Source organism: Sinocyclocheilus anshuiensis, unplaced genomic scaffold (assembly GCF_001515605.1).
Source record: "Sinocyclocheilus anshuiensis isolate Anshui unplaced genomic scaffold, SAMN03320099.WGS_v1.1 scaffold442, whole genome shotgun sequence".
NCBI lineage: Eukaryota > Metazoa > Chordata > Actinopteri > Cypriniformes > Cyprinidae > Sinocyclocheilus > Sinocyclocheilus anshuiensis.
Window position 1 is genome coordinate 1,369,897 of NW_015542354.1, and position 25,772 is coordinate 1,395,668.

At 36.6% G+C, this 25,772-nt stretch overlaps 1 protein-coding gene across 2 annotated transcripts in view; it reads right to left on the minus strand.

The window, feature by feature from the left end:
- nlgn4xa (neuroligin 4 X-linked a) overlaps positions 1-19,132 on the minus strand; it is a 131,374-nt gene extending 112,242 nt beyond the window's left edge. Inside the window, exons 1-3 of one of the 2 annotated variants that reach the window (XM_016490291.1) lie at positions 19,109-19,132; positions 18,679-18,972; positions 11,910-12,666 (exon numbers count right to left, since the gene is read on the minus strand). In XM_016490291.1, the coding sequence (XP_016345777.1) occupies positions 11,910-12,372 (463 nt within the window). In that variant the 5' untranslated portion in view covers positions 12,373-12,666; positions 18,679-18,972; positions 19,109-19,132. Of the gene's footprint in view, positions 1-11,909; positions 12,667-18,678; positions 18,987-19,108 lie in introns of those variants that run through there. The other variant, XM_016490290.1, reaches the window with a different exon arrangement.
- Between the last annotated feature and the right edge of the window lie 6,640 nt (positions 19,133-25,772).

The window sequence follows — 25,772 nt, forward strand, 5'->3', positions numbered from 1 at the left end:
TGCTTTGAACTGATCACCACACAGAATATGCAGAATATCAAAAACTTCAGGAGTCAGCTGTCCACGGTAGTCCTTAAGATATCAGCACAATAACACACTCAGCAAAATATTGTATAATTATCGTTATCAATAAAATCCCAGAAAATATTAAGATGTATATAATACTGCACACCCCTAATTTATTTAACATTTTGTTTAGAAAAAAAAATAAAATATGAGAAGTGCCCTTTTTTCCACTTGAGCCCCTGCCCCTCAAAATGTCTGTGCACGTCCCTGGTGCAGAGCAACACTGCAGTGTTTCGTTCCTGATTGAATCCATTTTTTAACATATCGAATGAGCCAATGATTCAACGTTCCATTCATAAAGATAGTCACTTGCTTCGTTTCTAATTGAATCAGCCATTTTGAACGAATCGTTTGATTTGAATAATTCAATTAATCATTTATTAAAATCTTAACATTGATTCTTATTTTAACACACTGTATCAAACCAAGCATGGCATTGCTAACTAGAAAATTGTTGTTAACCTCAAGTCCTCAGGCAATTTAATTGACTTGTTCTAAGGGAGGCTGTTTCTTTGTTTGTTTTCTCTTTCAACTAATTTCTCTAATCAACTAACTATTACTGGCAATTTCTAGTAATTAGGGATTGTGCCAATGATCTAAAATATGCAAAATTCCAGGAGATGGGAAAGTTCAATAATCAATCATGAGAAAACCTATATTGATCAACCTATAAATCTAAATATTGGGTGAGACATGTCCACCTCAACATCTATAGTTACGGCCCAGGATTGTGCCTTGAATAAGACAAATCACTTTCATTTGTTTGGAACCTCCTCATAAAAGGATGAGAATGGCAGATTTTTAATAAATCAAGCCCGAAGATGTTAGACCTGTAGTACTGCCCTGGTGGCTCAGTAATTAAGCTAAAGGCGAACTGTCTATGTCAATATTGACCTGGTGGAAAAGAAATTGACAATGGACCATGCTTATTAATTATGTGAATCAATGGACAGATAATTAAAGATTTGCTAATAATTAAACTGATTAAGTTATAATGCATTATTAAAGGTCCACAGAAATGTCTTTACTCGCAAAATAAGCCCTGAATTATTAAAGTTTGTCTGTATGAAAACATGTCAAATAAATATGTAATCTAAGACGTGTCTCCATAGAAAGGCCAAAATGCAGAAAAGTGTATTAAATTGCACCTGTCTGCAAAGCTGCGAGTCATTTCAGTTTGTTATTTGTGAATTAATATCTTTCTAAAATGGATTTGTGAATATCCAACAGGCATTACAATAAATAATTTGACATGTATAGATGTAAATCCTAAAATTTTTACTCCATGTATTCAGCTAAATCAGCAAACAAGTTGTATGGATAACATTTGGTATTACTGCATGCAAAAGTCTTCTCTAAATATTACTACTACTAATTACTCTTAGTACATCACCAGCAATATGCCCACAAAGCTCACACACAATCTGTTAGACTGGACATTCATTAAGAGCCCTTAAAAAGGGCAATGCAAATATTCCAAATATATTCATACTGCCACCAAACTATGTGGTCACATGCACATTTTGTGCGTACAGTATGTAATTGGGCATAGGTATGTGTCTATGAACACATGACCCTGCAGTGAAGTTCTAAGACATTTGCTTACTATGGTTGACCGGTTCCACAGACACTTACCCCTGTCTTTCTACTCATCTGACTTCCTGTCAGAGGAGGGAGATCGTCTCGGTTACTTGTGTAACCCTCGTTCCCTGAAGGAAGGAACGGAGACGTTACGTCAGTCGTGACTGACGAATTGGGATCTCGCCCGAGAGCCCAATCACCTTCGAGTGTTAACTAAACAAGCCAATGACAGTTGGCGTGCGTGTTTCGCCATGCGCACCCCGCCCCGCAGCGCGGGTATAAAAGGAGAGCGCGTGCAAACGCACATCAGTTTTTCGCTGAGGAGCCGAGACTACGCGCCCCGGCCGTACAGCGGTGGTACAGCAACTGTGGCGACGGGACGTAACGTTCCTTCAGGGATATCGAATGAGCCAATGATTCAACGTTCCATTCATAAAGATAGTCACTTGCTTCGTTTCTAATTGAATCAGCCATTTTGAACGAATCGTTTGATTTGAATCATTCAATTAATCATTTATTAAAACAGGGGCTTGCTGCCACCTACTAACGGTTTTAATGTCATGTTTATTAATGACACATTCAGCAAAATATCATTTAATTATTATCGACAATCGTTATCGACAATTTTAATAGTTTTAATTGCAAAATGAATCATTATCGACAAATTTATTTTATAGTTTTATGAAATAAAAATGTTTAAAATTAAACAAATGTTGTAATTATTGCGTAAAGTCAGCTAAAATCATCCACCCTGATTTTTTTTTTATTTAATTTTTTTTTTTTACAATTCAACCGCTGCGTATAAAACATATATTCACATGGCTCTACCCTTTCTTGGCACCTTATAATGCATTGCGTCTTACTAAATATTATTTGTCCAAGCGTAATGGGATGCAAAAGAGCAAGCCATTAATATTACAGTGAGAAGAGTTTCTTTAACACAGCATCTGACAGGAGTTACAAATGAACAGATTTACACTGTCAAAACAACACAGGTTAGTGCTCATGCTTCACCGGGCAATGAAGGAAAAATAATGGCAAAACTGAGAAAAAAGAGGAAAACATGACTGTTTAATCTTTTCTTTGAGGAGAAGAGGGAAAAAAGCATGCAGACTTTCGTCGACCATCTTTCACTTTGCAGCACTGGGAGAAGGTAACGTTTATGTCGGAGCAAGTGTTATTTTATGGATGTTCTTGTATTTTCTGTAGAGGCAAACTTTAGCCTTTTCACACAATCCTTCAGTTCTGTGCTAGGAATCGCCAAAGAGGAAAGAGGTGTCAAAAAGATGTGCTTTATGATGGTGCGCTTCAATGGCCAAAAAACGTAAGAACAAAATTTAATAAATCTAAAGAATTCATTACAGGGAAAAAAAAATTGGTTTCGCTTTCATGCAGGTTTCAGGCTGGAATCTTTTTTTGTTGTTAAAAGATGGAAAAAATACCTTTATTTTCGCCACCCTCATTAATGGTGAAATCATCGCCTTTGACTGTGTTGGCTCCTACTGTCAACAACAGGGGAAAAGTAAAGAGGATAAATGGGGGAACAGATTTTAAAACAGCAGCTTAAATATTAAACGAAAATCATTTCCAAAATGATTTATTTCAAGTTTGAGGAAAGTCTGCTGAAAACAACTATTGTAACACAATGGGGATTAGTCATTACAACTTGGAAATATATTTCTAAATGAATAAATACATTTTGTAGATAATTACAAATATTTTCCTGAACAAAGCTTTACTACTATACAATACAAATAATATTTATCATAATCTTCGGTAGTCTTGCATTTTGGTGTGCAAATGAGGGGGAGAATACAGTGCCAAAAAAAAAAAACTTGCTTTAAGCAATTGCAGAATGAGCATAAGGATTCTGGTGTTTCTGTAAATGACCTTGGCTCATTACATATGCAGCACTGTGTGTTTACATTGGCTCACACTGAGAGTTCATGCAGGTTCCAATATTTCTTCAGTTAGCAGAGGATTGTTGGATGTCAAGCTGTATAAACAAAAGCAAGTAGCATGTAAATTACTAGAGTGTGAACAACACACCCACCCTGCTGGGTCATAAGCACCACACAACAGGGATTATGAGGTTGGACTATAAAAAAAAGACATGTAATAACTTTGTCAAGAGGTGATCACGAATACATCCTGAATAATTATACTCTTCTTTTGTTTTATTAGTTTGGGTTTATCACAATATATGATATTAATAATACAGCACAGTAGTCTCAGCCTAAAGGCTAGACTTTTTAATTAAATAAATGACTGGCATGATACAGTTGGACACCCAATGATTAGCAACCTTGCTAGCCTGCATTTCTCTCTCCTTTCCTCTATGAATGATGACCCAACAGTAAATGTTGAGTCTTAAAAAAAAGACTTTTTTTTTCTGCAGAGATACTGTTCCAGCATGTATGTACCTTTACCAAATTACAAATACAGTAAGACTGTATTTAGGTACACTCAAAATGTATTAAGCTGGAAATTATGTTAATGTTAGACACGTAATACAATATCGTTGACAAAAATAAGTGACGTGACATGTGGCCAAGTATGGTGACCCATACTCGGAATTAGTGCTCTGCATTTACCCATCCAAAGTGCACACACACAGCAGTGAACACACACCCGGAGCAGTGGGCAGCCATTTATGCTGCGGCACCCGGGGAGCAGTTGGGGGTTCGGTGCCTTGCTCAAGGGCACCTCAGTCGTGGTATTGAAGGTGGGAGAGAGTGCTGTACATTCACTCCCCCCCACCTACAATCCCTGCCGGTACGAGACTCGAACCCACAACCTTTTGGGTTATGAGTCCAACTCTCTAACCATTAGGTCACGACTTCCCCACAAAATAGAAGTAACATTAGCATCAATTCCCACATTTAGATATTTTTAGGTTATGTAGCCTAACATGGAATTAGAGTTATTGATCTTCTCAAGCTACCAAGATTCAGTTTATATGATGCATGATTTATCTGCATTGGGTCTTCCATTTTTCTTTCTTGTAATAAGATGTTCTCTCCCTGCTGATGAAAAGTAGCCCTACGGCGTTATACTTCCACCACTATACTTCATTCTAGATGTGGTGTGTTCTGTGTATTGTTAGGTTTGCATCACACAGATCTGTTTGACTTCTAGCTAAACAGCTCTGTCCTGGACTCTAAATCTTTCCCTTCACCAATGCATCAGTGTTATGAATTTTGGCAAACTGCACAGATCCTTTTACATGGTTCTTACTGAGTAATGACTTCTTTTGTACAACCCTCCTAAAGAGGCGTGTATTATACAAAGCTCTGCAATGGTGCAGCTTTACAGTATGTGTTTCCAGCCACAACAGTGAATGTTGCATGGCTTCAGACTAACATATGAGAGCAGTGAGACCTGTGCCAAGTTCTATAGATGGGGGTTAGGAATGAGTTAATATAAGTAGACGTACATAATTTACATAATAAATTCACGTTAACAACAGTAACATCATACATTTTTAACATCCAGTTACCTAATATAATTAATAATGTAATTTACAGACTTATTGTTTTTCAAATAAAAAAAATTATTTGGTGAATTTGACAGCATCAAATCTGGTATGCTGAACATTTTAGATGTTTGCCTTGCTAATCTACTTCACAATTTCACATTTAACATATTATTTTCAACTTTGTGAAATTAATATTTGGCAGGATTTCGGCAGCACTGTATTCGAATTGAAAAGTCCAAAAGGCAGTGCATTTTGACATTGCATATTAGATACAAACTGTCCCTTTAGAGATTATGTTTCTCATTTTATATTTCACATTTATTTTCTCGAACGTGACTGACTGAAAGGGAACTACTGCCCTACACACTACTGTGTAATCGCTCGGACATATACCCATGAAGTAGCCAAAACTGGAGAATTGAGGTTCCTTTCACAGTTATTTTAAACATTAACCTGATCTCCACAGCCAAAATAAAGAGTTCTACACTTTAAAACAAAGTGTCACTAGTGGGACTAAATGGAACTACAAAAATAATGATAGTTATCAAAAAGATTTCCTAAACACTTTCTTAAACACTCCTGTGCCTTAAAGGGGATAATCCACCAAAAAACAACAACAAAAGAAAAAGAAAGAAAATTCTGTCACCATTAACTTGTGTGGAACACAAAAGAAGATATTTTTAAGAATGTTGGTATTGGTATATTGGTATGTTCTTATTGACTGTACCATCTTCCCATTAACTATTAGTCAGTGCAATGGAAGTCAATGGGAACCAAAACTGTTTGGTTATCAACATTCTACAAAATATGTAAATGATGACAGAATTTACAGTTTTGGTTGGACTATAGCTTTAATCCCAGCTCCTGTGGACCAGTGTCCAGAAATAGGTGGTTCTACCATAAACTCCTACCACTGGTTGAGGCAAAAGTTGATACATAAACAAATAAGCCTAGCTGTTTTCAAAGCGCCACAGTTTTTACACTGCATTGCATGTCAACCTATAGGTATAATACTACGCTCAAACCCACAACATAAGATTCCTACATGCAAAATTAATAAACAAGTTTCATTTGCCAATGATTTGTATCTAACTGAATAACATTTGAATTAGTGTCATTATCTGTATTGTTATTTATTTTTGTGCCATAGATGTCTGTGGTTTGAAAAAAATATATTAAAAAAGAAAAAAAATCTAAATATTGTTTGATATAATAGTTTTGACTGATAGGCAAATACATATGTGTCTCAAAAATGTGATTTACCGTTTCATTGCTGCTGTACAGTACCTGCTAGATTTGTTTTATAATGCCTTAAAATACGTACTTTAGAATATCTTTAAAATAAATAACTATAAATGCACATCAGATTACCCAAAGTTGAGCCTACTAGTTACTAGCTGCAAGCTTACGTAGCTTAAAATAAAATACATGAACTATTCTAGAAATGTTTATTCACTGCCCTAGTGTCTTTCAGCATTAGCTTACACAAATGACTGCATAAGTGATGTTATGGTTGCATTGGCTAAGACAGATTAGCTTGATGTGCTTACATAAAATTATTTAATTAATGTCAAGACTGAGGAGAATTTCATTCAGAGGTCGCAAAAGCAATTTTAACAGCTAAATGTTCATCGCTATGATTTTGATGTGCTATTAACCAAATGCAAGATTCCACACAAAATAAGACTTGTCCCATTTCATAACTGGAAATCTTATTTTTTGTTTAATTTCATAGAAGGATTTTCAGTGCTATTCAAGATTATCCTGAGTACTGTACCAGTTCCAAGAGAATGTTTCAAATGGTGGACCCACTATGAAAATGATGAAACCCATGGCCTGTAAAGTAGTGAAAATGTTGGATGTTATGGTATCATTTGTCATTCTCAGTTCTCAGGATGAGTGTTGAAATTTTGACACTAATATGGTTGTGATATGCATACCACAAAACAATTCACACCCCTGTGTGCCCAGGTTTGACACTTAAAAAAATGAATTCACTTTTTTTTTTCTCCTCAGTACAGGTTGAATCAGTATTTTTAGCATGTACGAAGCACATTTATTAATCCCTTAGTTCAGAAGCTCATTACATTATATTCATTAATAATTCAACCTGAAGAATATGAGGAACTAAGTTACACTAGCTTTGAACACTTTTTTTGGGCTAAGCTTCAAAGGACATCTCATTACCCAGCGGTCGATACTATCCCCACAGCTCAAATAAAGGTTTCACACAAAACACATTAACCACATGAAATGGCCAATTATTCATAGCTGATTGACAGCAACAAATTAAAAGCCACAGCAGGACGCAAAATGAGAGATGATTGTACGTGATTGTATGAGGTATGAGGTTCTTTACCTTACAAGAACCATATTACCATATGTTATTTTATTTATGTTTTAAAGGATTAGTTCACTTCCACAATAAAAAAATCCTGATAATTTACTCATCCCCATGTCATCCAAGATATTCATGTATTTCTTTCTTCAGTCAAAAAGAAATAAAGGTTTCTGAGAATTTCATGATTTTTCTCCGTATAGTGGACTTCAACGGGAGCCAACGGGTTGAAGATCCAGATTGCAGTTTTAATGCAGCTTCATGATCCCAGCTGTGGAATATGGGTCTTTAGTGAAACGATCAGTCATTTTTATATACTTTTTAACCAAAATTGCTTGCACTAGCTCTGTGACGCGCGACTTTCCGCATTATGTAATCATGTTGGAAAGGTCACGTGCGGTTAGTTCTTCATCTGTATAAAAAAATCGTCAGACATCATTGTTTTACGTTTTTTTGTAAAGGGTGTATGACTTTCTTTGCATGTTTGCTTTGATAACATTGGGTCAGTACTTCCGCCTACATCACACACAACCTTTCCAACGTGACTATGTAATGCGTGAAGTCGAGCTAGTGCAAGACGAGCATTTGTGGTTAAAAAGTATATACATTTATTTTTATTTTTTTTTAGAAAATGACAGATCGTTTTGCTAGATAAGACCCTTATTCCACAGTTGGGATCATGAAGCTGCATTGAAACCGGACCTTCAACCTGTTGGCTCCCACTGAAGTCCATTATATGAAGAAAAAATCTGGAATGTTTTCCTCAAAACCTTAATTTATTTTCGACTGAAGAAAGAAAGACATGAAAATCTTGGATGACATGGGGGTGAGTAAATTATTAGAATTATTGTTTTTTTATATTCTGGAAGTGAACTAATCCTTTAAATTCTAATGACTAATTTAACTGGCTTGAATTATTGATGGAATGGATTTAACAACCAGAAACATTCCTTGGAGAGTCTAGTCCATACTGACATGAGAATATCACACATTAGCATCGGCTGCACATTCATGCCATTCCCAGGAGACCACTGTACTAAACTCAATGACATCACCTGTCTTTGTGACATTGGCATGTTATCATGCTGGAACTAACTATTAGAAAATGGGTAGACTGTGCGTGTCCATAAGGAGATGCACATGGTCAGCAAGGATGCAGGATCACAGCAGGTTGGATGTGGAATTTAAATGATGCTCAAAAAGCCTGGAAAGGAAGTGTTCCAAGGAAATATTCACAACATTTTACCAGCAGCAGCAGCCTGAACCAAAAAAAATGCAGGATGGATCCATGAATTAATGTGGTTAACACCAAATTCTGACCCTACCATCTGTATCACATCTGAAATCTTGATTCATCAGACAAAGCGATGTTTTCCAATCGTCTAATGTCTAGTTTGGCGAGCATATGCCCACTGTAGCCTCCTGTTCTTAGCTGACAGAGGAATCTGCTGTTTGCCTGCTGCTCTGTCCAACCACTTAAAGGTTCAAGGTGGATAGCACTGTTGTCATACATTGTTATTTTAGTTATTGCCACCTTCCTGATAGCTTGAACCATTCTAGCCATTCTCTGTCAAACCCTCTCATTAACAAAGCAGTTTCACCAGCAACTGCTGCTCATCTGATTTTTTTCCCCCTCCAAACTCTAGAGACTGTTGTGTCTGACAATCCCAGGAGATCGGCAGCTTCTGAGATGCATTCTGAGATATATTTAGTGGCGTGAAGAAGTCTGAGATGACATTGAAATTCTGGGATTCAAAATACATCTCCAAGGTGAAAAAGTTTTATGATTTCAGAAAAGAAATAAATGTTATGACTTTAAATAAGAAATATGTATACGACTGTTCCCTTTTCTAGGTCACTTATCAAATCAGCACATTTGACAATATGTGAACTGCTTGGTCAGATTTATTTATTTTTTGCTTCCATTAAAGTTATTTGGAACATTCTCAAATGATTCCAGATAATGAATTATTGTGAGTATTGCATATACTTATAAAATCCATATCAGCTGGAGAGGGCTGTCATCAAAGAAGAACATACAAAAGCCTAAGAAATACTATGATATGAAAATAATTTTATATTTAACTTTCTCTCAGATTGCTATGCCACCAAACAGGCAAAAAGGGCAGTTTGAGATGATAGATGATAAAATAATAAACAAGTATTCACTAAAAAGAAAAGTGTGACAACTAGTCCCAGCCACTAATATTAATATATAGGCCTACAGTCTGTGGAAGAAGACTGAGCGGTATTAATTGCAGTACATGATCATAGGTGTCAGTTCCCCATTTGCACTCTACGAGTAGATCTCAATTAACGTTAAAACAAGACTGGATTTCAGATGTTAGGTTAAAGAAGTCCACCCATTGAGATAGACAATGAGGGTAACAAGCACTGATTTGTCGTGACTGCCTCTTTTTAACATCTTTCTGTTTCTCTGAATGGGTTTTTTGAATAGTCCAATTGAAAATAAATTGGTTAGCATTCCCAATTAAAGAGTGGAAGGGAGCCTGCATTGTCTCTTCACCCAGACCGTCCCTTCAGGCTGAAGCATTCACTGTGATTAATTCACAACAAAACAGGATGCCACCTCCACAGCCTTCACTCGTAACTGCACTGAGAGATAAAGCTGACTCCGTCACTAACAGACTGCAGTCTCTTTTGTGCGTCTAGCTAACAAAAGAAGCGGCAACTAAAACACAAAGATAATTTATGTGTCTCTAACCTGTTTCTACAGATCAGGATGTGATGATGCCGGTTTTCCATTCTTGCCTTGAACGCCATGCTTTTTCTTTTGATATGGTCTTTGGACTAAAGGGCTTTTTTATATCTGTCATCCTGATTCAACAGTGCCACAACTGCAGAGCAAGTCCAAAGGTGTCAAAAATGCCAGGATGGCCCCATATTACACAGGATTTTGAAAAGGGCAATTTGGAGAGCCGAAGCATGATGGGCGGTTAGCGCATGAAAGCTAACAGGGGATGACCGACTTCAGTACGGCACAAAAGAGGATTGAATTTCAACATCACAGAAGGGACTTTTTTAAGCAAAACTGCAGGCTGTCACAATATGCTGACACATTCTGTTAGAAATTACTGCACACTGGTGCAGCAACAGTCATGGATTCAGAGGAATACAGTAACTTTGATTTCATGTCAGCAACATGGAGTTACTCCAAAAAGAAATTAAAAAAACAAACAACAAATTATTTCAAATTCCCCAAAAAAATTATATTCGATTTATATATATCGATTTTAGGTTTCAGATCGCAATAAATACTATTATAACAAAACACTATGTACTGAGCAGCAAGATTCATATCTTCAAGATGCAAATTCTCCCCAAATGGCTGAATAATCGAATCCTTGGCAAAATGTTTCATCGTGATGATGTCACAATAATACGACAACAATAATTTGAAGATGCAAACATGGCTGCTCCACTCTTTTGAGAGATTTTCATTTGCAAGTTAATCTCTCTTCCTTAATCTTTCAGTCCAGTGTCCAAGCTAAATTTAGCACACTATTATGCAATTCAAGACTATAGGACATAATCTCAAACAGCTGAGTGCTATCTGTGAATTGTTACTATTATTTACGGTAACACTTTATTTTAAGGTGTCCTTGTTACACAGGTTACATGTACTTACTATTATAATAACAATTAATTGTGCATAATTACATGCAAGTAACCCTAAGCCAAACCCTAATCGTAACCCTAACCATATAGTAAGTACAGTACATGTCGTTAATTAATATTACTCAGTACTTAAATGTATAATTACACTGTAATAAGGACACCTTAAAATGGTGTAACCTTATTTACACTTACATAACAGCAACTTTCAAATAAAAAATTAAGTATACTATACTGTACTGTAAGATTTACAGCAGCCAGGACATGCAGGGTCAACATTATTACAAAAAAATAAAAATAAAAAAATGTAGACTACCCAGCTAAGATTTTGGACTTTTTTGAGATGATAATAATCTAAACGTGATGGGATATCTTGCCACTTTAGTATAGGGACCAATTCTCACTAATAACTAGTTGCTTATTAGCTTGCATATTACTAGCATATTGGCTGTTTATTAGTATATTAGCACATATTCGGCATGACCATTTTAAACATCCTTAATCCTATACACAATACCTAAATTTAACAATCTTACTAACTATTAATAAGCAGAAATTAGGAGTTTATTAAGGCAAAAGCAGTTAGTTAATAGTGAGAACTTGATTTTAAAATAAAGTGTGAGAAAAAAAAATAAAAAATATATAATTTTGGAATGTCAGCAACAATTAGTTGAACTTGGAAAATCTTCATAGATCAAGTTGTGATGATGCCAACTAAGCAAACTAAGCTGCTAAAAACAACTGAGATGAACCACATCAGCAAACAAACAATGAAACTTCAAATGACTTTTTTAAAAGAAAATTACATACCATCCTCCGTGGGAACATAAATGTTTAAGTACAGGCAGTCTTCGCTTTGATCTTGTACGTAGGTTACAACGGTATCCAAGTTGGCGGTGAACCATACAGGTAACATATCATTGAGTAAAAACCGATCTTCCAGAAACTGAGGACAAACGGGAGCAAACTGTGTGGCATTTCGAATCCCTGGCCATGACATGGGGGTCTCGGGGGGCTGAAACCTTCTCTCCCCCGTGGGCGGGAGGGCATAGGGAATCCCAAGATACTGTTCCACGGGACCTAGAATCTCATTGGGCAGAGCCGTTTTCGAGCCTCTTAGCTTGCCGTAGTTTGTCGTGACAATAGGGTGCTGCTGGGCCTGTGTAATGGCTAGCCAAGCAGCCGCAAGCACAATCCAGGTAAAAAGGCGTAGAGTAGCCAGCGGATGAACCATGGTGAGTGGTATCCATAGGGTTCCTCTGAGTCGTGACATGGTCAAGCTGTGGTTAGCAGAGTTGGTTGAATTCACAGTCCTCCACTCCTTCCACAGCCAAGGTCAAATCCCGCCCTCAGGCTGCAAAGGACAGATGATTGACAGCGCGCCTACCAATCAGATCAGCGATCATGTCATTCCCCCATGCCATGAGGGCGATTCTGGATCTCAGTTGTATTTTTGTCGTTCTTTAACTGCTATCCTTTTGATGAGAAACAAAATGCAGTCCTTTCCCCCTGAGCTGTCCTCTGGTGTAACTACTCCCTCCTTTCGATACCTCCTTTATTGGTTTGCCTGTGGGAAAGAAAAAACAGCCCATAAATTCTTGTTCATTGTCATAAACAAAAACAGAGGAATTCCATTTCCATCATTATTTTGCATGCTTTGTGTTAAGCTTTGGAGGCACCAAGGTAACCTTGCACTGCAAGAGAAAAAATATACAATAATAGACGTAAATAGCAAATAAATGCTAACACTTAGACATCATTATACTCTCGATTCAAACAATAGCTATTTTGAAATATGACTCTATGTTTCCATTGACTGGGCCACAATTTATACAGTAAGTGGTCTGATAAATTGATAGGCTCAAATAACTGCGTGCGTAGCATTGTAGCGTATACACAAAATATTGTATAGTATATCCATTTATGAGGTTAGTTGCACTAAATAAGGCTGTTTAGAACATATCGATCTATTTGCTTGGAAACTGTCTATCTATGACCAAAGCAGGCACTTTGATTGAAGCAGTTATATTTTAGAACAACAATTGAGTTCGATATATATACATTCTCTCTTTTCTTTCGCATCACTTGGTGTAGAAATGCCCAATCTATGACTTTGAAGTGTTCTGATGACTTGGTCCTAAAATGGAAGCTTTTAGTTGTCATTGTGAAGTTCCAACATTTATGTATTTGGCAGACACTTTTAACTTACATTGCATTCAAGGTATACATTTTATCAGTTCATGCATTCCCTGGGATTCAAACCCATGACCTTCCATGAGTTTTGTATTGCTAACAATTTGAGCTACATAATTACTCTTCATAGTCATCATCAGTAAAAGCATGAGATGCAAAGTCAATGAGCACGATCAGAGCGTGAAATTCATCATGGTCTGTCATCTACACGAATCCAAACATGTATCCATTATCCTTTGACTCTGGTCTGTTGTTCAAGTACAATTTTGGGAATTTAGCAATAGGAAAGCTTTTGTGTAATTATGAAAGAATGAATGTCATGAAAGACATTGGTTTGAGACTCCCCTAGATTTGGAAATGCAAAAGGTCATGGTGTTTCCAGGAATCTTTCCAGGAAGATCATCTGGAACAAATCAAATGCATTCAAAATAAATTTCCTTAGAGACATATATTGGAATAGACATGAATACAAATTTGCCTCTGATTTAAATATATGTGAATTGTAAAATGGTATGTCTGCATCACATTTACTGTCTGAACAAATTATAATCTTTCCACCTGAATGAACAAACAGAAGAAGCGCACAAAGCTGAGAGCAGATTATGCACAAGAAATGCTACCCAGCGTGTGAATTTTAATAATGAATGCTCCATGTATTTCATCCACATACAAGAAAGAGGAGGAAGAGAGTGGGTGTGAAACAAGAATCGAGAAGATCCTCATCAGTTGGTGTTTTTGATACTCTTGAACTTCAACACAGTCATACAACACAAACCGTAGCTCTGACTTGTTTAACTTCATATACAGTTCAAGATCATCACATGGATTGCTCATGCACATTTGCCTCAAATTACTGAACTAGGCTCGCTGGAGCCTCTGGATGGAAACTTTAATGACTTGAGTCCTTGAGTAAATCTGCAAGTGATGAACTGTTTGGTTCGCTCTGATCCTTCCATTAATAGCTCTGTCAGTGAAAGCTAAGCGAAGTTTCCTATGAGACTGTTCTTGATTCAGTACCTCTTATTTAAATAGTCATAAAAGGGCATAATTCCGCCAACATCTTCAAAATATGGTGTGTTTAACAGATGTCACAACCAGCGTTATCTGTGCTGTCGTTTTCAAAGCCTGTCTAAATAATTCTTCAAGAATCTAAGATTGATTGATGTAACTTTTTCATTTCACAAAGCAATTTCAGCAGAGATCAGATGGTAGATAGTATAACCCAAGGAAAGTTAATTGTGCGAACAAAGCAGTGATGATATAATAGACTCATTGAGAGAGTCACATTAACTGAAATTGGTGTTGAGCAATGCTAAATTACAAAAGGATTAGGGTTATCTTCACTTTCCCACTTCAAACAGTACAACGGCAGGATGTTTTAAGCACTGCCAGTCACAAGAGAAAACTAGGAAGCACAAGAAAACAAACAACACGGCAGCATTATCTCCTTTATACAATGCAGAGAACATCCCCAGATACAGTACATGACTGTAAAATATTATTCTGATAAATATTTAGTGGGAGTTTAGAACATTTGAAAGGTGGTATTCATCTAAGGCAGCATCTAATGAAGGAGTACGACTTTAATAAGGCTTGAGTCCCAGTGCACATGACATGCTTTAAAAGATCTTTATTGGTGGTCTCAGAAAGACCCATCCCGTAACACCCTGGGGTTTTAAGTCCACTCTTTTTTTAAATTAAAACCATAATTTAGCTCAGATATCAAGACGTGCTGTGTGCACACAGCAATGGCTTCATTATAAAGAGAAACAAAAAAAGTGAGAAAACTTGTTCTCTACAAATAAAACACATTTTAATAGACTCTGTAAACAAATAACACTTAAGACAGCATTATCCATCAACAGGCCTTTGTTGGTCTAAGAGGGAAGGCCTACTAATTTTTAAGTCCTAAGCTTTCATTAGTTCTCTCTTTGCCGTTTATCATTATATATCACGACTTTGAGATGGGCATTTCAGAAAATCTTTCACGTACATATTTTGTCCTCCGAAGCAGATGGGCCTGCATGTCTGGCCGGCAATTTAATTTCCAACGCAGACAAAAAGCTATGTAGCATCCATCAGTTTGCATGCACTCTCATCTGATGTCCAGCTAGACCAGCCAAGAGGGGTTTATTCAATAACTTTACTCCAATATTGCTACATCCTCATGCAATGCTTACATTTAAGAGGCTCGGTACACTCTTAAAAATAAAGGTGCTTCACGATGCCATAGAAGAACCATTTTTGGTTCCACAAAGAACCATTCAGTCAAAGGTTCTTTAAAGAACCTTTGACTGAATGGTTCTTTGTGGAACCAAAAATGGTTCTTCTATGGCATCGCTTGAAGAACCTTTTGAAGCACCTTTATTTTTAAGAGTGTATATGGAGGCACTTTCTGCCAAAATACCATATTACAACAAAGAAGAACAAAGTTGTCCATACTGGCTACCTGCCCAAAGAGATACTTCACCCAAAATGAAAAATTGTGTAATTCATTCACCCTCATATTGTCCAAAATCTGTATGAACGCTTTTCACAAAAATGTTTTTTTGTCCACACAATGAGACAAAACAACATTGGACCCCACTGACTTTCCCATTGATTGTCTGGGGAAAGTAAGTAAATAAATACTTCCTATTAAAGAAAGAAATAAATAAATAAACAAATAAATGAATGAATGAATGAATGAATAAATAAATAAAGCAAAACATGCTGTTTTCTAGTATTAAATGCGTAAAATAGTTTAGGAAAAGAGAATGTGTGTTTCTGTCAGTTATATTTAGATAAAGGTGATTGGGTTGAATTTCTATTCTAAATGTTCTGCACACTTCACTTAAATGCACCCTTGATACATGAGTGAGTATGACAAATAAAAAGGAGAGAAATGAGACCAAAGACAATAAAAGGAGAGAAAATATAGCATTCACTGCCTGTGTGATCACCGAAGATAACTCACGCGAATCTCAATGAAGGTTCCGGGTCTCTCTCTGAATTTTAATTATAATAAATGATCTGCTTGAAGGAGGCTCTAACAATTGCACTGTTCAAAGAGTGACTCGTGACGCAAAGGATACAGTATTGATTCAGTCCAAGCGATAGACAAAAGACCATGGAATAAAGCATAGAAACCGCTGTGACCTTTGGGTGAACTTCAGATAAACGTGCCGCGATTCCACCGCAAATGCACCTGCTATGACTTATTCAACATGGTGTCTGGGCTGGCAAGTCAGCTGGAATTTGTTTTCTCAAGCTGTATTCTCTCCTTCTATCTTTCTGTCAGTTGACTGAGTGTGGACAGGAACCCCAGAAAGCAAAGAGAGAGAGTGCAAATTTATTCAAAGGTGACACTAACATCCAACCACTGATCCTATGAGCTAGTGAGAGAGAATGGAAGATAAATTAATACTGAACTGGACCTCTAAACCTCAGCGATCAAGACCAGAATTAATTTTGCTTGTGAAAGCACCATGCCTATTTTTAACTACAATATATATATATCACATTTTTGTGATTACAAACTCAAAAGTAGCTTCATCACACTTACTATAATTATTTGTGGCTTATTCAAAACAACTGTGATGATTACAAGTATGTTTGCATTTTCACTACACAAACCATAAAAGGTATTTCCTATTGTCTATCCAACAAAATATTTTCAGCCACATAATCAGACTAGGCTTAGCCCTGTCTACACCATGTTATGCCACTTGTATTCAAGTTTTACAAAATTGACAATTTGTTTCCAAGTTTGAACACACCTTTGTGTCAGAATATGCATGTTTTGTATTATATAATATGCAACAAGCAGTGCATCAAATGATTTAGATATTACAAATATTCATGAAACAGTAGGTGAACAATACCAAGATGATGTACAAGATTACATCTACTATCCAAAAGTAGGCCTACCACAGGAGCTAAAAAAAATGGCAGAAACAGCACTATTTTTTAAAATATATGTCCTACTACAGATACCAATAAAGTTGCCCACGTAGCCTACAGTGTAGGCCAACTTAAGTCACAGCACACAATTAAATTACTTTCATTTTATTGTTGGAAAGTTACAGGTCAAAGAATATATTGGACAAAGAACAATGCCAACATCGTGGATGAAGTTGTATGAAGCCTATTGCACAACTTAGCCTACCTAAAAAACACACATTCTTTATCAGTCAGTTTTTCTAATTCAGTTCCTACTTTGAAAGTACAGCTAATGACTGTCTTTAGGTATTTACATTATAGAGACACTGAACTTGTTCTCACTTTTCAATGTACGTCAATTATGAACCATATTTCGCCACTTAAACCGACATAATGTCATGCAGTTCCCGCGCATTCTGACAAAGTGAAGGTTAAAATGCTATACAGCGCGAATGTTCGAGAGGCGGCCTAATTTCCCCTCCTCACTCCATCCCAAAAAACACGCACGTATGCAGGAGATGTCCACAGTACCACCTTGTGGTTCATCGCTGTATAAGCGGGACAGCTTGGGTTGAAACAGTGGTCCCTGTGATGAAAGTCTGGACTCACCGCATCTTTTGAGGAGAATGTGATTCGTCTGTAACCATAGCAAAGCCAGGCGAAAGTTAATTAACAAATCACGCCATAGCCTATAGCTTCTTCAGTCTCAGCGCACCTTCTAAGTGTCCCATCACAGACTGATATTGTATTTTATCGCAAACACGATACGTTTTAAATAATAACCTCGCATTTATTTCAACCCCCTGGCCCTGGACTCTGAAGATTTATCGCCACCACATATTTAAGCCGAGTGAGTGATTAACACGCATGTGGATGTGAACCGCTATTACGATGAGGAAAACATCATACATCAATCAACATAGTATCTCATTGTACAGAGGTTTGGTTAGCCACAGGTACGTAGATATACCGAAATATTTCTGCCACTGCTAAAAAAACATTTCCCCTCATCTGCTGAGTGTCTAAGTGCGTACATATATTTACTATGACTCATATGAAAGACTCTTTCTTGCAGAGTACTTGCGGTTCATCTTTAAATGTAGATTTCTGACACTAATGATGGACAGTAGAATAAGGGTTTTATTGAGCATAATAATAATTTCGATGAGGAAAAAATGTCTACGCAAATTGTATTGCCCAAAAACGACTGAAACAGTTTGTAGGGTCAGTCTTTTTCATGCAAATCAGCGTGAGTAGCCGGCGCGAATTAAACACTCAAAGCAAAATCGTTGCATCGTTCGTCCGGATGGATGAAGCTTTCAGAGAGCGAGAAAGAGAGAGAGGGGGGGAAATTCTGGGAACCAGCTGGAAATAAGCGTGTACGCGGCGTCTGGCAAACAGTTCAACTCTGTATAAGCACAATATAAGAGATACGTTCACTTCCAGGGCTGTTCTTGTGGCTTACCTTTGCGGTATCTTCATTGTACGGCTTCTGTCCTGCCGCCGCGACTTCTTGAGGTACGGTCAAAATGTATATGACACACAAGGGAAAAAATCAAACTCCGTTCTGCCCCTGTTAAAATCCAACGTGATGCTCCCGTCCGAACGAGATGTGGCACACCGGGGACTATTCAACTGAGACGCGGCAACATATCTGATGTAAATGACCCACATAGATTAAGGTAATTCATTGAAATTACTGCGGTGAACAGTAAATTGTAGAGAATCTGATTGTCTCCATACAAAGAGGCAGCACTGACTGGAAAAATGAGATTAAAGGGAGAGAGACTGAGTCTCTCTCTCTCTCTCTCTCTCTCTCTCTCTCTCTCTCGTTGCGATTGGACTGCACTGAATGAAATTTACTATGCCTACAACCAATAGATTGCCGCATTCACTCTATCACCCTTTAACCAGCTTCAATACGTTTATAATAGCTGTGTGTGTGGTTGTTTTGGGTTACAGCTATATAGTGGATGTGATTAAGCAATATCACATACTGTAGTATGAGTGCTGTTGTAGGCTAGTGAATAACACGGCATATGGTTTTGATTCCCCACTTGATAATTTCACATCAAGTAGTTTACTTTTCAAACAGAAATTAGCCAGTTAGGTTGTATATTTCTCCTCCGCCAACGGAGATAGTTACAAAAGAAGCCAAACTTATAAAATTGAATATTGACAAGCAATGTACACACTGAAAAATCGGTCTGGAATAGTGTATGATTTCCCTTCTCATCACTCTGTGTGAGCTCCACTCCAGGTTTTCCTCAAACTCCTCTCCAGGTTTTCCCTGCTCTGAGTGTTCATTAAGTGAGAACATGTATATATGGTCTGACTTTCAACATACTCTATTTGTTTATTTGTTTATTTATTTGGATCCCCATTAGCTATGCCCTAAGGCATTGTTAGTCTTCCTGGGGTCCATACTCTACACATTCTCTATGAGTGAAAACTCTAAAAGTGTGATCACAGTAATTTCAATAGGAATCCATGTGATCAGGAATTCCAAAAAGCTTTCACATCAGATTCATATTTGTCATGCAAATTTGCCGTGCTGTCCATCATTCATACGGGCAATTTAAAATGACAGTTTCTTAACTCTGCAATATAAAACATTATCCCCGCTCCAGACAAAGTCTGTATCCACTTTGCACCAATCACATGCTCTTGTCCACAAACAGTGAAATGTCCCAGTACTAATTAGCAGCACTCTTGAAACGACTGGTTTCTTCCAGTGTTTTTTTTTTTTTTTCTACATTTCTGTCACCTTTCTGAGTTTGGGTTCCTTGCCACTATTGCCTTTGGCTTGCTTATTTGGGGTCAAAAGACTTAATGTGTCAGTAACAGTGTTGGGGGTAAAGCATTTATAAGTAATGCAAGTTACGTAATCAGATTACTTTTACTAGTAAAGTAACACATTACTTTTTTTAATTTAGAAGGAAATATCTGAGTTACTTTTTCAAATAAGTAACACCAGTTACTCTGTTTCCAGTGTCTTGGCTGACAGCTCTTGTGTTGCCATGTTGAGAGAAATCGGGAGTAAGTGCAGAGGTGTTGTGCGTGCTGTGTGAACATGATGCTTACTGTAGTTCTAGACTAAATATGAACATGTATTTACTCATCTGACCTGCACAAAAACATTCCTCAAAATGAATAAAAACAGTTGAATGCAAACTCAGAATATTATACAAACCTGCAATAATTAAATATGTTAAATAAGACAAATACAGAGTTTTGACATGAAACTCTAGATGGCGCAGTCCGATAGGTCTAATTCAATCTGACCTAATGACATCATTATCACATGCACAGCTGATTGGTTCTATCTTGTATTGGTAGTCAATGAGCTTACTGCTTAATATTCAAATATATGACTAGTGCTTGCCATAGCAGTCGCAGCTTGCTTCAGAAACCCTCCACCTTCCCCAGCTCCACCTGTATAGATCTGATACAAGGTGATTAATGTATGCTATATGGTGGTTATTTAATTTATGTTATATTTGCAGCAGCAATATTTCTTACATGCTCACAGCAGCATGTTGTGGATGTATTGGCAGTAACAAATCTCGGTACTTGCTCTGCCGCAGCAGCAGCGGGGTAGCAGATCTATTCCGCCAAGACCAAATACATTAACATTGTCATGTACATTACCATGCTAATCCCTCAGAGAGTTGTCATGACAGAAATATAATTTATGTATTTAATCCCATTTTATTAACCAATGTCTTTGCTACTGACCTTTGATGATCCAATTCAACCATACTAAGCAAAAATGACACATTTGTGTTTCATTTTTGTTATTGCTGAATAGTGTTGAACTTTCTTCTCCTGCGTCATATTCTTCATGCAATTTGTTTGAGCTGTGCTCTTTACAGAAATTAATTTACATTTCCTTCAGCCTGAGGCGTATTCATTTCACTTTTGTTGTGAAAGGGCTTTTACATTTGTAAAAGTAAAACTTTTTTATATTAAAACAAACAAGCAAGCCCTGCCCAGATTTAAAAAAAAAAGTAAATCAAAAGTAACGTAACACATTACTTTCCATAAAAAGTAACTAAATAAAGCAATTAGTTACTTTTTAGGGAGTAACGTAATATTGTAATGCATTTATTTTAAAAGTAACTTTTCCCAACACAGTAATATCATTGAATTGACACCACTGACACTATTGGATGAGAACTAAACTTGAACTGAATTAAGATGAATAATGACAGAATTGTCTCGCTACAGCTGCTTTATAGCAAAATGTTGGATTTGCCCCATATTTAAAGTTTGCATAATTGATTATGTTACTTTCCTGTTTAATGCTGTGAAATTATATTGCATAAAGTGCTATAAAAAAATAAAAGTGGCATATAAATAAAAGTGATATATATATATTATATACACTTGTAAATCACTTTCTTTTTCTGGCAAACATACGCACACTGAACTTTAGATTTACTGAGACCAGACTTCATATTATGAGTTCAGCATTACATTTTTAGGATGACAAGGAACACTGTCATTTTCTGGAGAGCTCTCTCTATTGGAAAAGCTTCTGTCATGTATTAACTAGTTTGTTTTAATCTATGATATTATTATTACTGATCGCAGCTGTAATTTGATGTTTAGATTAAAAGGGCATCCGTTATGTAATTTGTGCAGCTTGGAAGGTACAATTACTAACAGGCTGACGCACTGTGGTGCTGTGGCTGTAGTGGAAATTACAGAGCGTGCCTAAGTGCTTCGGATTGCAAAGATACAATCACGTGCGAGAGACTTAGATCAAAGACCATGGGCGCTCATTTCTCCAGGCCAAACTCCCGGCGCAGATGAAGCTTGTTGCCTCAGGGCAGCAAATGGATTCATATGGCAGCCGAGGGCCCACGCGAGTGTAATGTGAGTAGATCCCTGTCACTGTTAACTCCCTATTCTTCATATCTGTTACAAAACAGTACTTTTTAAAACATAATCATATACCAGATATTTTATAGTTTTGTCTCCCCAGCAAAAGCCTGAGGACATAAATATTTCCAGCTTCTGGCTGAGACTGAAAAATACTTTTCAAAGGGATTGTGCCAATACAACAACCAGTACAAACTTTATGGGCAATACATATTACTGTATTATATATATATATAAAAAAAAAAATATATATATATATATACTTTTTTTTTTGTTGGAGATACATCTGTAAAAGTTATTTTAGCAATTAAAATACTTTTTCACTAGTTCCCAAGTCAGTGCTGAGTCTCAAGCTCATTCTTCCACCGCTATTATATTTGAGTAACCCAGCAACAGAAACTTTTCCACATCTCTCATTTCTCAGATTTTCTCACATCTCGAGTCAATGCAGCTCATTTTGCTTCACTGTCTCCCTCATCCCAGTCTAATAGCAGGGATCTGTCTAGTGCCTGCTGACCCCAAACATAGTTACACATTTAATCTGGCCGCATCCCGCAGCCACGTAACAATTGCTACGTCTCTAGCGGAAAGCCTGTGATGTATCGGACATGACACCCGCATCAATGGCTGCTGAGAGCTGGCCAAGTGCTATGGGCGGTATGGAATAGCATATCAGCTTTTACACCTGAAGTGTGCCTGTCAAAAGCAATGAGAGTAAGAGTAAGACTGAGCCGACTGTTCTTTAATAATTTATGTTCTGTACTTGACATATAGCACTGTTTGTATTGATTTGATATTAAATATTACGTTTGGCTGTGGCATAGTGAAAAAGTGCACTGTTAGTGTGCATCCAACCGTGAAAGTTTCAATTTTGGGGTGAGAGTTTAAATACACAATATCCTTGTCTAGTTTTGAATAAATCTGAATGGAAATTCTTTTATGAATGGCTGGAACTGCAATATATGATATTGCACTATATCAAGAGTGATATTGCCATTTATGTTACCTATAAGGCGATATATAGTTTTCACCTACTATACTAACATTATCTGGGTAGATAACGATTTTAGTTTGTAACATATAAAATCCCCATAGTAAAATTTGTATACGCACATATGTTAATTTTTTACTTCATATATTTAATATATACATATATAATGTATTGCATTTGCATATGGGAAACCCTGTTTTATATATTGTAGTATTCTTTATTGCTTTTGTGGTTTCTTTTTCAAGGGGATTGAGCAAGAGTTGAAGTGAAGCATGTGCCAGATAATCTGTGTAAGAGATTCCAAGAGAAATGACTCACATATCTACAATGCATCTACTTTATATGATACATATGGATCCTTAGTCTCAATGAATATTAATATGACAGTTAAATATTGATGTATGAATGAATAAATAACCATTTAAGTCCCTTTGACGTTACATTTCTACAAGATTTTTTTTTTCTGAGAATTAATTCCTCAACAATTTTCTTTATAACATTGTCTAGATGTAAATTATAAAACCATGTGACAAGTCAGTGATGAGTCTTGATAAGATGATTTTCAAGTTTAATTTTCAAGAAAATTCCATCCATGTAAAATGAGACTGAGCACAATGTAATTTGATGAAACGCCACAACCTTATTAAGGTTCACATTGTCATATACCTTTGTCCTCTTCACTATTCACCCCATGTAAGGTTCCAACTCTCTACATGAGGGTTATTGCATATATTTAGCACCAGTTATTATAACATCATAAAAGACACAAGTATGGGTTCAAAGTTTTATTTGCCATCTTCATAATAACTCAGATGCATTTAAAATAAAATAAATATATACAGAAAATTTTCCACTGCTACTTTTCTCCTTAGTTAACAATACTAACCTCATTCTGAATCAGTCACTCACGTGGACATAAGGAGTTAAAAAAGAGCATTGCAAGGTGCAAAATGACATACAGAGGATGCAACCTTTCCTTCACAGAACATCCTTGCCCAGACACTGACCACAGGCTCTGTATCATCCCACATCAGACAGAAGCACTCCACATTGCATGTCCATGCAAAATCTTTGATATGAATCCTCTGTGACATCTGCCAGTCTCACAAGGGCTGATGGACAGATTGAGTGGTCCAATTCCGAAGGATCTCCATATTCAGAGAGCAGCTAAAATAAGCACTGGAGTGCTGCTGTCCTTCAGCAGCAACAGATAAGGAAGACAAAGGGGGTAAAAAGATCAATGTCAAAACGGAATGTGTTGATGGATAAGGATGATGTGGTTTGACCTAAGCCGTTAATAATTTATAGACTGATGATATTGTTTCTGTTCATGAGTGCCTCTTTCCTTCTAATGGTGTATGAATAATTGCATGCCAGTGTTGCACTTTTCTTTTCTATCTGTCCTATCCATTTTTTTAATCATTTAATAAGACGATATTGAAAGATGGTCAGTGAATGAGCTATACATTCAGAAGAACTCTGAAAAAGTGTAACTTCATGCTTATTTGACTGAGTATCAGAGTTTGCAGGTTTAACAATTTTGACTTCACTGACTCTCATGTGAATTTGTTGACACAATTCAATCAGGCATATCAGATGAAAATAAATAAAACATTATTGTGTAACACTTCCACAGTGAAGCATAAATATTTGCAATTCTCATTTCACCTGGGTGCATAATTTTGTGCCTTCAGGCAAATATGCAACAATAAATAATTGCATTGGCAAATGAGATGAACAGAATATTGAACTCATCTAATTTGTCATAACCAACTAATTATTATCTTGCAGCTACTTTTATGTAGTAGCACTGATATTGATATTATATTGATATTTAAGAGAAATGCATTGTGTGTCACTTGTATAATTGAGATTTTGTATTTGCTTTTCATTCTTAAGGTCAGGAGAGGACGTTCCACTTTCTTGGAAAATGGTGCTGGATCATTAGCGGTGGTATGGAACTCTTTCTGGTTTCCTCAAGGGGAGCTTCAGAAGACTGACCTGCTTACAGATGTGGTGATTCTGGCTCCACATACCTCACAAAGACACTCAGACACACATGCACTCACTGGAAAAGCATAAACACACCATCTTAAAAGCAAGATTATTCAGGCAAACATTCTCCTAGGCAAAAACACATTTATCTGCACATGGTAGTCACAGCTATTAAGACATGCATGTATACACATATGCATGTGAACATAAAAATAGGTTTACATCCAGTGCTTCATGGCAAAATTATGTTGTAGCTGTTTAACACAGTTGATGTCTTAAAGCTTTGGGTCACCAGAGGTGCAAAGTGATTAAGAAATATGTCATTTTATTTCACAGTGTTAAAAAGCAAAGAAAAATTAACTAATTTCAAAATATGATATCATGTTTTTATAAAGGTGAGGTAAATCATCACACTATATCCCCTCTCTAGCATTCATAAATGTAATTTACAGACTCCTTTTCATAGCTTTAGACAGCTGCAACCAAAACCATGCAAATACAAATTCATACATTAACTTTTAAATACATAAACTTTACATATATATTTTTATCAACCTCTGCTTAAGCACTGGTTTAAGTTAGTAATTGGTTCTGACCCAGGATTTGCAATCAGAAACATCATTTTTACTGCAGCTGAATATGTTAAAGCTACAGTTCATTAGTTTTGCCTCTTTGTTGCCATCTCT